The sequence below is a fragment of the Aegilops tauschii genome, chromosome 4, assembly GCF_002575655.3.
Source record: "Aegilops tauschii subsp. strangulata cultivar AL8/78 chromosome 4, Aet v6.0, whole genome shotgun sequence".
Classification (NCBI taxonomy): Eukaryota; Viridiplantae; Streptophyta; class Magnoliopsida; order Poales; family Poaceae; genus Aegilops; species Aegilops tauschii.
The window spans coordinates 862,933-879,210 of record NC_053038.3 but is presented as its reverse complement, the minus strand read 5'-3'; the positions used below and the strand labels follow the sequence as shown (position 1 = coordinate 879,210).

General features: G+C 44.8%; 3 protein-coding genes across 4 annotated transcripts; all 3 read right to left on the bottom strand.

The window, feature by feature from the left end:
* Nucleotides 1–785: 785 nt before the first annotated feature.
* LOC109767727 (uncharacterized) lies at nucleotides 786–3,528 on the bottom strand. 2 transcript variants are annotated; one of them, XM_020326443.4, is made up of 3 exons: nucleotides 3,317–3,528; nucleotides 2,441–3,202; nucleotides 786–1,656 (listed from the first exon to the last, which is right to left on the bottom strand). In XM_020326443.4, exons 2-3 carry the CDS (start codon nucleotides 3,179–3,181, stop codon nucleotides 1,570–1,572), a joined length of 828 nt encoding a protein of 275 aa, XP_020182032.1. In that variant the 5' UTR covers nucleotides 3,182–3,202; nucleotides 3,317–3,528; the 3' UTR covers nucleotides 786–1,569. The 2 variants fall into 2 exon arrangements, 1 of the variants encoding a protein (XP_020182032.1); XR_002233896.4 differs by lacking the exon at nucleotides 786–1,656 and adding an exon at nucleotides 1,991–2,264 and having other exon boundaries at nucleotides 2,295–3,202.
* Nucleotides 3,529–5,305: 1,777 nt separating this feature from the next.
* On the bottom strand, nucleotides 5,306–7,012 carry LOC109767724 (uncharacterized). The gene has a single exon (XM_020326441.4). The coding sequence runs from the start codon at nucleotides 6,594–6,596 to the stop codon at nucleotides 5,553–5,555; it is 1,044 nt and encodes a 347-aa protein (XP_020182030.1). The 5' UTR covers nucleotides 6,597–7,012; the 3' UTR covers nucleotides 5,306–5,552.
* A 5,450-nt stretch (nucleotides 7,013–12,462) lies between these two features.
* On the bottom strand, nucleotides 12,463–14,219 carry LOC109767737 (AT-hook motif nuclear-localized protein 20-like). Its single transcript, XM_020326453.4, has 2 exons — nucleotides 13,960–14,219; nucleotides 12,463–13,682 (listed from the first exon to the last, which is right to left on the bottom strand). Exon 2 carries the CDS (start codon nucleotides 13,565–13,567, stop codon nucleotides 12,701–12,703), a length of 867 nt encoding a protein of 288 aa, XP_020182042.1. The 5' UTR covers nucleotides 13,568–13,682; nucleotides 13,960–14,219; the 3' UTR covers nucleotides 12,463–12,700.
* Nucleotides 14,220–16,278: the final 2,059 nt, after the last annotated feature.

The following is a 16,278-nucleotide window of genomic DNA, read 5'->3' as shown; positions in this document are numbered from 1 at the left end:
TATATATATAGAGAGAGATTACTGTGCTGCGAGAACAATGTCCAAGATATATCTTTTTTACAGGAGAATAGTGTGGATTGTCTCAGAGGAAGAGCGCTAGAGAGAAAACAATGTTGCTCACGAAAACAAGTGTGTAATAACCGTTGTGTATGTTATGAGCTATCCAGGGCTGCATGTTCCCCCTCTGATTCATTGGCTAGCTAGCACCGGCCGCGCCCTAATTGTGTGAACGTCAGTTGGATTGGGAACAATGAACCCCGGCCCTCCCTCCTCCTCCCAGATCCACCCCCTTGGCTCCATAGTCGATCTCATCTGGCTATATGACATTCTTCCTAGAGGCAAACTTATAGGTATTATATATTGTCAAATTTTTAATCTAAATAATAAAAACTATATTTGTGGACGGACAAATTTAAAAAATGTGCACATTCATTTCATACCGTAAATGTCATTTGTTTTATGATTTGGATCATGGATGGATGATGCGTTGTGCACTTGATCCATCCATCTGTTGACCCGTTCTAGTGGCATACTAGTGTGCTGACCTGGTCATGCATGCATGCATGACCAAGTCAAACTTTCTGGCCCAGGTGCCTTTTTGACTTGCGCTCATCTTCAACAGTCAGCCGGATACAGAAATGAACATACTACTAGTATGTTTCACTGTCTACATACCCTTCAATTAAGGGCATTCAACATACAAACATACTACTTGAGATCACCATTTTGTATGTCTAGACACATAATACATACACTGATGGATAACAACATGATGTCCATGAACATATTAGGACCTAGTGCCATAATTGATGCTAGTATTTAATTGTCCACAAACAATATAATTCATTAACAAAGTAGTAGACTATAGCTCTATATGTTTTGATGCTGACGGGTACCCAACTCAACTCAACAACAATCTATCTGTACAGTGTACACCAACCTCTTGCCTCCTACTCCCTCCGTAAACTAATATAAGAGCGTTTAGATCATTATTTTAGTGATCTAAACGCTCTTATAATAGTTTACAGAGGGAGTACTTATCTCACATCACCTGCGCGGCAAACAAAGTCAACAACAAACCCCACCCATATCCTATACCCCCTCCGTTCCTAAATATAAGTCTTTTTAGAGATTCCAATATGGACTACATACGAAGTAAAATGAGTGAATCTACACTCTAAACTGCGTGTATATACATCCGTATGTAGTCCATATTGAAATATCTTATATTTAGGAATGGATGAAGTAGTATCAGTCTCTGCTTAATGATCTTCTAACAAGAAATATTTTTTTTTCAAGCACCACACTCATACTAGCTAGCAAGATGGAATTAACCAGTACCACTGCTCACCCATACATACATGTTCATACTCCATTGCCTAGCTACTTATTAAGTAATACCACTCCACTTACATGGATCAGAGTAAGTAGAAAGTATTCACCACACCATTTTCGTCATCATCATCGATCCAAGTCATCATCAACTTCTTAGCTACCATACTAGTACTAATTTGTTCGCCATCATCATCAGCAGCAGCAGCAGCATGCTATGCAGCCTGTGTAGTTAATTTACCCCTGCTGAGCAACAGGGCTTCCTCCACCAAGCATGCTGCCTTTCACCTGACCAAGTGGCTCAGTCACCACGCAGCTTATCTTCTGAAACAAACAATTGTCCACAGCAAAAAGAAACAAAAACTCTATGTTATTATAGGTTCTGAGAATCCATAACGCGGGCATGGCATTCGCAAATTGCAACAAGCGAAGATTGTGCACCAAGTAAAAGTAATTCCCCGGGTTATTCACTAGCAAGCAAGCATATGCGTACAACGGTATGATGCACAAGACATAGACACATAACAGGACTAGCCGCCACTTAGCAACAGTTAGTTTACTCTTTGCTGTCAGGTCATTTCATTTCAATGGAAACTCTTGGTTGCAGATGTATTATTGCTCTAGTTCTAGTACTGATCATCAGCAACAGTAGAGTACTTGGACATCATAATTAGACATGGCAAGTGTACTGTTGAGATGATTAGTACTAGAGCATGTACAGTCTATTGTGTTGTGTACCAACATTTGTATGTATACTAATCATCATATGTGGTCAATCCATAAACATCGTAACCAACATTGTGCATCAGAACTGTACTGACCAACATCAGAAGCTGACAAGTGTACTGTTGAGATGATATGCATGTTGCAGATGTAGTATATGAGGTGTCAATCCATAAACATGAGAACCAAGCAACATCTATCCAATACAGCTACACAATGATACATTGATACTAATATACTTACATTATGTTCACTGGAGTAGTACGGTCTATTTGACTAGCCAGCACACTTGCAGAAAACACAGTTTTTTTTCTCTGTGGAATGGAATACAGTTGCAGAAACAGAGCACAGAGCTTGTCTAAAACAGAGGGGAGTTTTCAGGTACCTGGGTTTGGCCGTGGACGCCGACGAATTCAGGGACAGTGCTGAGGTGGTCTTGTTCCTGAAGCTGCAGTTTGCCGGCGACGAAGACGAAGCGGAAGGCGAGGAGGGGCTGTGTGCCGCCATTCCCATTCCCATTCCCATTCCCACCTTGACGCGGGAAGGAGAAGGTCTTCTCCCACCACGCCTGAGCCTGAGCCTGAGCCTGAGCCTGAGCGGCATTGCAACTTTTGCAAGGGACGACTCCGCCGGAAGGAGCAGCCACCGTCTGCGTGGCGGCAGGAGCAGGAGCAGGAGCAGGAGCAGGCAGGGTAGCAGCAGTGGCATCAGCAGCAGCATCTGCACCTGCAGTAGCGTCAGCAAGGGAGCAGAGCATGGTGGTTCGCTGCAGTTCCTCTCCTCCTCCTCCTTCCACCTGCAGATCATCCCTCCCGCTGTCGCGGTAGTTTTCTGGGCAGATGGGCATGTTGAGATGGTCGGCATCGCCGTCCGACATGGCAGGGTCGGATTCTAATTCTTGGCCTCCGCTATTATTCTCAAGATGGGTACCGAAAAGCGGTGGCAGATTGAAGTGCTGGGACATGAAGAAATGTGCAGGGGGAGCGGGAGGATTTGGGAGGAGAAGAAGAGGCGACTCTGCTTTGTCAGCGGTGTCGTGGATGGGCGAGATTGGTCCTGGGGCGGCGGCGTAGGTGGAGGCCGTGAGCGACACCACCTCCCAGTCGCTGCCGCCGCTGTCCGCCATTTTCTTTCTCTCTCCTTCTTCCTGCAGTCAGATTATACAGAGGAACGGAGGCGCTCCCTGTCAGATAGGAGTACTCCATCGATGGATCCATGAGCGAGCACAAGAAACAAGAGTACAAGAATGGAGGACACCTACCTGCGGGTAGCGGAGAGTCGTCGCCGGCGAGAGGAAGGAGAGAAGCGATGGATGGCTTGGCAGCGAAGCAAAGCAGAGCGGAGCGGAAGAGGATGAAGAGGAGAAAGAAGTGGATGGATGGATAGGGACGGACGGTTTGCTTGCTTCCTTGCGTGGCGTGGGTGGGCAGTTGATTGTGTGAAACAAAGAAATCCCAAACTTATTACACACACCAACCTACCTCTCACACCGTGGATGGATGGATGGATATTTTCTCGGTCAAATATAATAAATTAGTCATCCCATTACTGCCAAGTGGGCCCACCACCCGTCGGTTATTCCTTCTCTTCTAAGAGCATCTAGAGCCGTACTTGACAAATCTGACACATATTTCGCTCCGGGCATCCACATATCTCAAATTCGAACTCTCGAATCCATGCACGTCGATTTTACAAGTCAATGTCACACGTAAATAACAAATGTTGGCAACAAACAAAAATAGTGTTTACATAAAATTTATTTTAAATGCACAACTCAAACATAAGCTCTTTGGTTTCAATTTGTGGGTCCATATTTGCTCCACAAGATCATTTGAGTTCCTGCCCTGTGGTTTGGATATGGTCTTCACAGACGCCGCTCACTGAGGATAGATGCCATCGGCAAGATAGTTCTCATGTTGTAGTCTCGGGTGTTGGCGGTCTAGTTGCACGGCGGTGATTCCCCATTGCAAAGCCTCCTGAACACCGGAAATCGTTGAAGCACGTTGATGTCGTTGTGAGAACCCGACATTCCAAAGAAAACATGCCAAATTCATAAGTCATGTGATGCCACCGCTTCTAGTATGATGGTGGCCTCTTTGGTGTGACCTTGACACATTCCCCGCAAACCTTTGGTGCAGTTCTTACATTACCAATACATGCAATCAATCGATCTGAGCATTCCTGAAAACCATCTTGCCTCTCCAACAGCCAACAACTTTTCCGTGTCCTGCGCATTTGGTTCTCTCAGATACTCAGCTTCAAACAGCCGCACCACGGCGTAGGCAAACTTGCCAGCAGTCTTCAAGCATGTGCTATCCCCCATCTTGATCATCTCACCAACGGCATCTGCGGCAGAACCAAGTGGATGCATCCTCAGAGCAGTCGTGCACTTCTGCTTAGCACAGAAAAAAAGTTGACTGTGGCAATCACTTGTGAACTTGAAGTAGTCATCGTGTGCCCCCACTCCCTCCACAATGCGCAACGACAATGGGTTTCACATGCGAAAACGGCGACAAAAACATTGATCGTCCCGGAAAGTAGGTTTCAGAGCAAAGTAGGCCTTCTGCAGTAGCCATGCTCTGGACACCCTACCCCGATTGATCACGCTTCTCCCTTTGATTGAGACCTTGAAGTTCAGAATATGCTCCATTTGCCGGTCTATTTCCTCTTGCATGCTCATGAGCATGATCATATCCACTTCTTCGTCCGATTTCGAGGAATCGAAGAACTCATCTTGAATCATTTGATCAAGCTCCGTCGGTCCATAATCCTCGTCAGATGAAGCATCGGAGTTCATCGTTTTCCCTAAAAAATCACAAAAAACTAGGTCAGACAATGTGTCGAACACAGAGTGCAAGGGGGAGCTCGGGAGTGGCCGGACGTACTTGATGGCGTCTGGGCCGGCAACGATGTCCTCGGCGACGAGGGCGGTAGAGTACAGGAGTGTTGTGCCGCTCGGAATGACTATGTGTGGTGGCGGAGCTGCGAGACGGACGACGCGGAGAAGGAAGAAGAGAGAAGAGAGCAAATGGATCTGATAGGCACGAAGGACTCGATTGCTTTTTTAAAAACTTATAAGGGTTATTCTATAAAAATAAGGACATATACTATTTACTCCTAGTATCTATCCGTCGGCTTCCAGCTTCCACCACAAGTCACGTCTCACCAAAGAATGGAATGCAAGCAAGCAAGAAACAAACAAACAAGAGACTTTAATTTGTGGTGGAAGGAAGGAAGCCGCCATTGCAAGTTGCACCAAGAAGAAATTCATTCAACCCGATTCTCGTCCACATGCATGCATGCATGCATGGATGGAGATTAACAAAACTAAATGTATGCAAGATCAACGATCTGAGTTTCATCTCTTGATGATACGCACAAGAAAATAACCTCTCTTCTTCTCAACCCTCACCCTCAACATCATACACGCGCAGAAAACAACATAAAGATTCATTCATGCATGGCCCCGGGAACGACGATCCATGGTTGCTCTAGTACTAGTAGTCGTCGTCGCCGCCGTAGTCGTCGTACCCACCGCCGCGGTACATGTCCTCCTCCACGCGCTCCGTCACGTGGTCCTCGATCTTATGCTCCACGTAGCTCGCCCCGCCCGCCAGCGCCAGCCCGCCCAGCACGCCCGCCGCCGCGCCCACCGCCAGCCCGCCCGCCATCCCCATCCCCTTCTTCTTCGTCTTCCCGCCGCTCTGGTCCAGGCCCACGCCCGTCGTGCCACCGTACCCCGCCGCCTGACCCGGCTGCGCGCCGCCGTACGCCGGCTGAGCAGAGGAGCCGTACCCGCCCGCTCCCTGGGTCGGGGGCGCGGCGCCGTATGCCGGCTGAACAGAGGAGCCGTACCCGCCCGCTCCCTGGGTCGGGGGCGCGGCGCCGTAGGGCGGTGGAGCGGCGCCGTACGGTGCTGCGGCAGCCTGGGGAGGCGGCGCGGTGGAGCCGTAGCCCGGGTACCCCGACGGAGGCGCCGCGGCCGCGTACGCGCCGTAGCCTCCGGCCCCCGCCGCGGCGCCGTACGGGCCAGCTCCGGCACCATACCCACCACCGTACGCATCCCGGGAGGAGCCGTACCCGGCGGGCGCCGGGTAGCCACCAGGGACGTTGGAGTCGTAGTACCTGGCCGGCTCCTTGACGGCGACGCGGACGTCAAGCTTCCCCTGGGGCCTCCCGGAGGGCCGCTTCAGCCTCAGGTTCCTCGACACCTTGCCCCCGACGCCGGCGTCGTCGACGACGTCGCGGAGCGGGAGGCGGGCCGAGCCGACGAGCGGCTTGACCCCCTCGGCGGCGTTGGCGTGGACGACGTCGATGTAGAGCACGGCGTCCTCCAGGCGGCTGGCGGGCGGGAGCGGGACGACGACCTTCTCGTCCCAGCTGGGGTTGTCGCCGTTATCGAGGTCGACGCGGGTGGAGCAGCGCGCGCCGGCGTCGATCCAGAGCACGGCGTAGGGCTTGAGGTCGCCGTTGCGCCAGTTGACGTTCTTGAGGTCGCGGGCGGAGCCCACGGTCACCTCCACCTCGTACCGCGAGCCCATCTTGGTCTTGGTGGCGGTGGTTGTACTCCGGCGAGGCGAGGCGGCGGTGGAAGGCCGGTGAGGATGTGGTTGTGGTGGGTGGATGGAAGCCGGTGGGCGGTGGCGCCGGCATAAATAGGCGAGCGAGAGGGAGAGTGCGCGGGGCGGCTCGGGCTGGGGATGGTGCGGCGCAGCCCGTCGTCATGTTTGACTGGAAAGTGGGCCCGGCGTCTTTGGTTTTGGCAGGATGTTTGAAGTATTCAATGCATTTTCTAGGTGAGGATGCATGCATGCGGTTGGGTCAATGGTCTTATTTTCTCTGTATTTTTCTTGGGATTGTCATGACAATATTGGCATATCCTATCTCTATCTCTATCTATCTTTGGACTATCTACAAGAATTATTATTACTTAGCAGCCAAGGGATGGCACAAGATTTATTTAGGATATGCCAATAATCCAATGCAAAAATCTAAAACAGTGATTCATTTCTAGAATCTCCTCAAACCTAAGTACTACTCCCTCCGCCACAGTTTACACGGCGCGCTTCAATTATTAGTATTACTTAGCATCGAAGGGATTGAACGAGATTTAGTTACGAGGTGGCATGCACAAATTAAGGAGCAGAGTTAATGAGTAGCAGCCCGATTTGGATCCTCCAAATTAACACTAAACACACATACTACTACTGTCATATCCTATCTTTGTTTCTAAAATTATTATTACTTAGGCTCGAAGGGATTGCGCAAGATTTAATTAGGATATGATATAAGAATCCAATGCAGAAATTAAAAGAGTTATTCATCTCTAGAATCACTTCGAACCTGAGTAATACTCTCTCTGTTCCTAAATATATGGTGTCTTGGTAGTTCAGGGAATACATAATAATTATGAATTTACTAGCGCATGCAGAAAGTAAAACAGTACTACAACTACTAGAATGAATGAATGAGTAGCTACTTGCCGAATTAGATTCTTGCAAATTCGCAAAAAAGAAGAAGCATTCTTCCAAATTAAGTCTAGTTGGAGGGGTGGACAGTGTCCAACTTTGAAAAAAGGGGTCCATCAAATGAAGCATTACCCCAAAAAAATATGAAAGCATTGCATTGCATGACCATTTTATTTCCCCTTTTTCGAAAACTTGCATTGACAATGCGCATTACTGGAGTCAATCTTGATGACCAACTGGGCTGGGCCACGCCCACTAAAGTGGTGGGGACTTTGATGCGACAATGGGCCGAACACCGGTCAAACAAGTTGACGGCCATATCTATCTTGGTCGGGTCGGTTCACATGTAGACCCACATATCTAAAGCACGACACCACACAGACGCCGTTGGCCCGCATTTGCTCTCTCTCTCTCTCTCTCTCTCTCTCTCTCTCTCTATCTATCTATCTATCTATCTATCTATGTGATAGTAAGTAACACACATGCAATCAGATAATACACATGCCACGTTATAATGAGCAAATATAAGACATTTGAAGTCGCGTACCCATGAAACATAAGATGTAAGTTTAAGTCCCATCACTCATTCCATTAAATATCAAATTATGACTACCGAATATTCTACCACACCAAAGTCGTGTGAAGTATATAAGAATGGCCAATTGCTCCATCCGCAAAGACCACATGTTCTATAGGCGAGGACGTAGTCGTTGAACTTCTTTGGAAGATGCATGTACCATGTTGGATATGAGCGCTCGATCGGAGATGGTCACGCCACAATCTTGGAGTGTGTCCGCCAGCATCTTGGAGTGGGTGCAGTACGCGGGTGAACAAAATTTAAATTCAATGAACATTTTCTTTTTGAATTTATGAACCAATTTTGAATTCAAGAACATTTTCCGATGATAAACATGTTTCGAATGTGAGGATTTTTTAAAAGATCATGAACATTATTTGAGTTCGATGAACATTTTTCAATAACTTAAAAGTTTCATGAAAATTTTCAATAACCGATCACCCTAAACCATCTTATATTTGAAAAATCTTAATCAATATTTAAAAATGTTTAAAATGTGTATAGAAAAACTGTCAACCATGCATTTAAAATGTTAAACGTGTATAAGAAAATTGTTGTCGACAGATAGAACAAATTAAGAATGAAACCCCAAAAGAAACAAAAAAGGCAAAAAAAATAAAACCAGAAACTAAACAAAATAAAACAAATAAAAGAACCGAAGAAAAGAATGAAAACCCATAGAAGAAAGAAGAAAAGAAATAAAAAAAGGAAATATAAATAAAGAACCAAAGAAAACGAAAAAGAAGGAAAGACAAAACCAAATGAAAGCAGAGAAAAACCTGTGAAAAAAAAAACAAAAAAAGGAAAAACGGAGAAGAAACAATGGAAAACGCAGCTCATTTCGACTTAAGTGAACCCGTCCTAATACTAAATCACTAAACCGAGCCTAGTCCTCAACCGGGAGACCATGGTTCGAATCCCGTTCGCGCTTCCTTTTCTCCTTTCGTTTTCCTGTATTTACTGTGCACGAATGGGCCCGACTTATTACTGTAGACCCCTTCAGCGAGAGAATCTTCGGTCTCGCTTAATGCGAGCGCTCGCGCAATACCTACCCGCTGAATAGGAGAACCCATTGATATCTATCCTTGACTAGCCGCTTCGGGGGGGGGGGGGGGGGGGCACTTATCTAAGCACTACGCACAACATAGGCACATTGGCCCTAAATTTATATATACTAATGTCTTTATTATATTGTTTTCCTCAAGAACCTTATTTCCACATTGCATAAAAAACAGTGTGCATATAAAAGTTACATAAAATCGGTGTGAAATTTCATAACAATATATGTTTATATGTGGCATACACAAAAAATGACGGATACGTATATCAATTGGTCCTTTTTTGGGAGGGAAATTTGGGTTTTGCCGATCACCATATTATTTAATGAAAGTTTACATATATGTACTAAACATGTATACATTTTCAAAGAAAAATATTTGAATTTGTTTGAAAGTTTAAATATCATTTTTGATTGTCAAAATACCGAGTTCCATGGAGCCTCGGAGCCAAAACATCCGCGCTCCTATATATACCCTACTAGCGAGTTGCCCGTGAGCTGTGTGAGATATTGTTATAACACAATATAGACACACCATGACTTTACATATACACAGGGAGTGTACGATACAATTATGTTGCGACTGGTAGTTGAATTAATTGAAAAACAGATGTAAATCGTACCTGCATAGCGCTCCAAATATGTGGACATAACAAATTATATGCGTGTGTGGACCAGGCAACAACACTTGCAAATATCGCTAAGAAAAAACATACAAATAATTGAAATATAATAGTAATAATGGTTGCACCCGTTTGTTAATCATTCAAATAACAAATCCAGGGTATCTCCAGACATGCCTTTTGGAGCTACACAAAAAGGACAAGTTGGTGATTTTGAACATGGTGAACAGTACAACACTGATCACTACATAAAACCAACATTTTTCACTTTCTTGTGTAGCTCGCAAATCAATGTATTTTCTCATGAAATTTTACACACATGTAGCATACATCCATATGTCAATGTGGAATTATTTTCAGAATTTTCTAAAACTTTGAATTGTGATTTTTTTTTGAATGCTCCATTAGCCCAAGCACCAAAAACGCTGCACTCGGGTATCTCTCTCTGCATGTATATATATGCATGAGTCGTACGTGCAAGTTGTATACTACTCCCTCCGTTCCTAAATATAAGTTTCTGAAGAGATTCCACTATGGACCACATACGGAGCAAAATGAGTGAATTTATACTCTAAAATGCATCTAGATACATTTGTATGTGGTCCATAGTGCAATCTCTATAAAGACTTATATTTAGGAACGGAGGAAGTAGAATAATGGAAGCATACACCATTAGGAACTGAGTTCAAAGTACGGACCCCTAGCTAAGCTAACTAGCTATTCCATCCAGCAAAATCAACACCAATGTGCACTACAATCAATTTGCTTTTGGATTTAAATTTAAAATCTAAGGAGACAGCTACTAGCCTTTTTCATATCGATCTGTCCGTTGCAAGCACGCGAGGGGAGACGAACGAATATTGGACCACGCCATTGTATATATACTCTACTGATCACAAGTCTCATACCACTATGTTGACTCGCTCGTCGCCTTTGCACAGCAAATTTTAGACTGATGGGATCGAAACGGAGCACTATACCTTCTGTTGAACTTTGACTATCCAAATTAATGCTTTGACCAATAATTAGTCTAGCAATATATAATCTATGTCTTTTTTTTGCGGGTGAATATATAATCATGTCACATGAAATAGCCACCATCAAGCAAAATACTTCCGTATGATTATAATTCTGCAACTCCTGACTACACATTATATGGGAGATTCATGGTCGAAACGTGAATTTGGACACTCAAACTACGCCTTATGTTTTGGAAGGGATGGGGTACTAGACTGCTCTTCTGGTTGTTACCTGAGTAATTCCGATTGCAAATGGTCAATCAAACTTTCAAAGTTTTGCTACAGATATCGTCTGTCCCATAAGTTCAGCATATACAAATTAAACTACACAATATGGTTAGTTATTAAGCTATATATATTGTATTGCCAAACCATGAAAGTAGATGTGTCCCTAAACTTTGAACTCAGCTTGTTTTCACTCTTGTTGTAATTTCCTTGTAAATGTCAGTTCGACAAATCACAAAGCAAAACTTTTATCAAGTTAAACATGTTCTGAATTTTCTTCCTAAACAAGAAAGCCATATAGTGAATGCACTTTAATCCCTAAAACAAAACCAAAAAAAATCATTTCTTGGTGCTACAACCATACAAACACTACTAATGTTTTCAAAAAAGGAGGATAGCATGCTTGCCTCTGCATTAGTTGATGCACACAACCATATACTCCCTTCATTCATAAATATAAGTCTTTTTTAGAGATTTCGATATGAACTACATACGGATGTATGTAGATGTATTTTAGAGTGTAATACTCCCTCCATTCATAAATATAAGTCTTTTTTAGAGATTTCGATATGAACTACATACGGATGTATGTAGATGTATTTTAGAGTGTAGATTCACTCATTTTGCTCCGTATATAGTCCGCATTGGAATCTCTAAAAAGACTTATATTTAGAAATGGAGGGAGTATTATTGAATATTTAACGATACCAAGCGAAGCTTAACAGCAATGCTGGGCGAACCGTCTTACAAAAAAGGCAATCCAATAAAGGATCTTCCTCGCGACAAAGATATCCACAAAACCACCACAAACCCCGTGCCATGTGATGGAATTATGCGTTTTGCTATACATTCATGTATAAAAAAACATGTAATTGTACCTAGTTCTCATGTATTAATTCTGTATTGCTATGTTTGGGGGATCATGCGAATCAAAAAGGACCGTAAACCTGATGAAATGACCACACGTGGCCACCTCATGCACTCATGGCAAGATCAACTTGTCAAAACTGTGCTAGAAATGTGGGAATAAATTCATGTAACCCTAGGATGAGCAATGTCGATCGAGTAAAATTTGCTAAAAAAGTGACTCGAGTAAAGTTTAGTTTAAGTAGACATAAGATTAAATTTCATAAGTATCTTGTATACATTGATCTATCGGCCCAAGCAAAACTGGTTAATCTTGTAACATCATTGCGAGAAATGTGGGATTCATTTTATCAATATTTCTCAGCAATGTCAGGCTCTTGTGCTCACTGAAATGCAATTGCGTGAAACAAACTATTTATATATATTCACCATTCCTTCTTCCCCTGAATATCTAGTTAGGTTGAAGGAACTTTGTGAACTATGTAGGATATATATGCACACAATAATCTGAGAGATGGAGTATATAAGAGTCATACAATCACTAACATATCTGCAGGCAGTAAAAGGAGCTAATTTATAATTCCTCATACATTTGTAACTCCAGATGATTTTTCACAGATAATAAGCAAAGCAAATTAAGCAGAGATTCTAGTTAATTAATTACCAGCTGCTAGATGTATATGCAATGCAAGTTCTCTAGTTATTGGTAGGATGGATTTTGTTGAAGATCTGATCTTGATGATGCTCGGAGAGGTCGACACATGGACGACTCCTGAAGTCCTGACTGATTGATGCTAGCAGGTAGGTAGCTAGTAGGGCGGCCGTACATGCGCCGCCCATTCCGGCGCCGCGTGCCCGCCACCTCCCGGCATCAGGTTCGGCGGCACGCCGTACATCGGCATCCCCGCGGCGGAGGGGTCGCCGGCCATCATCGGAGGAAGTGGAGCACCAGCGCCGGGGGCGCCGTGCCTGCGGGTGGCGTCGAGCTGATGGTGATCCTCCTCGGCGTCGTCCAGCGGCAGCCGCTCGTACGTGGCGTTGGCGAAGGTGGACGCGATCACCATGACGGGCCCGGCGGCGGTGAGCGCGCCCACGACGCTGCCCCCGACCACCTGCCCCTGCCCGCCTGCGAGGTAGACGGTGAGGCCCGTGGACCCGGGCGGCGAGGGCCCGGGGAGGAAGGTGCCGGTGAGGGAGAGTATCTCGAAGCGGCCGCGGAGCGCGACGACGGCGCCGGGAGCGGAGGGCTGGCGCAGGGCGACGTCGGCGACGGTGCCGGCGCCGCTGAGCACGCAGACGCCGCGCTGCCTGCGGCGGGAGAAGTGCGCGATGGACTCGGCGACGTCGGCGCCGCCGGCCACCTCCATGACGTGGCTGCGCAGCGCGTTGGGGCTGTCGCGCGTGACGAAGATGGGCGGCTTGGGTTTGTTCTTGGAGCCCGGGGGGCGGCCGCGCGGGCGCCGGTTGGCCGGCACCACCACCGCGCCCTCCTTGGGCTCGTCGTCCTGCTCCTGCCCGCTCCCTCCGCCGCTGTGGCTGCTCTCCCCGTCCACCTTGGGAGCCGCCATGGCGTCCTCCAGCTGCTGCTGCTGCTGCTGGTGGTTGTGGTTGCTGGCGAGGCCTGATGAAGGCGGCGCCTCCGTCAGCCGGCCTTCGTCCCACCACCTGTTGGCCATCTCCACCTAACCTAACTGATCTGTGCTTCCTTTCTTGATCTTCTCTTCTTCTTCTTGGTGGCTAGCAAAGCTTTCTTGATTAATTAGTTGTCTTCTTCACCATGATGCCGTGGATCTGCATACAAATGAAATGAAGATCAGAGAAGCTTCATGTCAACACAAAATTAAGAGATCAAATCGAAGAAAACTAGCAGCAACCATACATGCATGTGATAGATACTTGTTTACAGAATTAAGAATATGATGTGTGTGGGGGTTGGGAAACAGCTCTCCTTGTTATCTTTTGATTTCATGAGCAAGAAGAGGATGCATGGAACTAAAGGGGCCGGGATCGATGAACCTGAGATCTAGTATCTAGCTAGGAGATGGAGAGGAAATATATGATCGAGTACCTTGTGCGCCATGAAATTGCAACCAATCAAACCAGGAAGATCTAGAATTAGCTAGATCTAGTATGAGGTTTTGGCTGCTCCTTCTTTTTGCTGGTGTGTGTTGTATATATGGGGGATCGAGAAAGCTAGCTAGCTAGAGGGTAGAAGAGGGGGAGGAAGACTTGCTTGCTGCAAGCTGAGTAAGCAGGATTTGTCATGGAGAGGGATGCATGAGGTGTGTTAGCGTTGATGGGTACCTTCTAGTTGTACTTGTTCCACACCTGCCCCCAAGCTAATTCACTTCACTACAGTTACCAAAATATTAACTTCACTATAGATCGATCGATACGTATGTATACTAGTACTATATCAGTATGTGTACATGGCATTTGTTCTTCTTACATACAGAAAATTAAGGCTAAGTGTGCACCCCTTTAACTTGGTTTACCTATATTTTACAGTGGGTAACGTGGTGGGGAGTACAACTCCCACATACAAAAAATACTTTGTATGATTGCATGGACCACTATTGGTACCATTTTTTTAGCTGCCTCTAAGTATGTATACTTAAAAATGAGTCACCCTACTGCCATCAAATGTGGATTGGCATATATTACCAGCCCCACCAACCGGTTTATTCATGTTAAATTAATGTAAGGTATACTTTTCAACGCCGTGATTTTGAATACGTAGGCTTACACCGAATTTTATATAAAAATGAAAATGACCGTCGATCCAAGTAGAAAATAAAATCTATGCATGGTGTATACACAAAGATCTACAATGGGGTTATTCAAGATCTTCTATGGGGTGATTTTGAATACGTTGCCTCCACTGATTTGTATAAGAAAAAATGACAATGACTGTTGATCGAACTAGAAATATCTACGGTATATACACAAAGATCTACGGTGGGTCTTGTCAAGATCTTCTACGTAACAAGTATGTGGGCTCTAATGCACTCTCGCCAGGCAGTGGAAACTTGATGACTCGCGCTTCTCGTCTGGTTGGATGAAGAGAGGTAATTTTTCTTTCGTTTTGCAACCTTATATAAAATATCCCACTTCGTGAGCGGTTCCCATTGGGGTTTTCATGTTGTATGTATAAGCATGTTACAATTGCGAAATTCTTATGTATTCCACCGGCAGATGTGGCATTTAGGCTCTATCAAACTGGCCCATGGCTAGTAGAACAGTTCCATTCTTAGATCAAGGTATCTTATAGCTACCGCTAAGTATATACTTCAAAATAAACCATCCTACCATCAAATGTGGATTGACATATATTACCAACCCAACCAACCGCTTTATTTATGTAACATAGAACATATACTTCTCAATGTCGTGATATATATGCTCATTTGTATAGAAAAATGGAAATAGGCAACAATCCAAGTAAATGATAGAATGGAAGCGGATTAGGAGCACTCAGGTACCCCCCCCCCCCCCCCCCCCCCCCCCGCGGTATATTTCAACAATAATTTAGTAATTCAAAAAAGGTCAAAAAATCCTGGAATTATTTTGGAATCAAATATGACCAGGTATTATACTCGTATAAAAAGTTTGGCCGAGGAATGATTCCTGTTGACTTCAGGCAAAAAAAAAAACAAATTTATGGCGACAATATAGCATAAATAGTTCTATCTTTTTTGGCAAATCTTTGACTCCGGATACAATGAAAGTCATTCCATGTTTAATCTTTCTATACGAGTGCACTACTTGGTCATATTTGATTCCATAAAAAGTTCCGGGATTTTTTGACTTTTTTTAGTTATAAATTATTTTTAAATATAGGGCGGTGTGGCACCCGAGTGCTCCTATGTATTTTCGATGATACAATGGCCAACTTCTTTTCCGACAAACATGAGATTAAACCACCAACCTTTCCATTAGTCGGTGCACGGAGCAATGTATTCATTAATTGGAAGTGCGTTAATTAGAGCGAGCGCATCACACTACGTAGTAGCAATAGAGTATCACCATATATACAACTCACGCATCAGAATTTTGATTGATTATAAATGACACAAAACAGGCAATGCCAGGTTATTTCATATGTCTTAATTAATTAATTATACATGAAAGACCATTATTTGGTGTGGTGTTGGTGGGAATGATTATACTATATATATATGTATTTATAGTTTACAATGGGACGAGTGCATTTAGGCTGGGTAGGAGGGAGTATGTTGGAGATTAGGGCTCCTTGCAAGAACGCATGCACGCTCTACATTTATTTTTCGTTGCATGCCTGCTGGCGTAGGTAGGTATACGTAGCTTAATTTATCTTCTTCCACCTATCTGGGCTCTGTGCGAATGGACAGCTGTCACTTATTTGCTA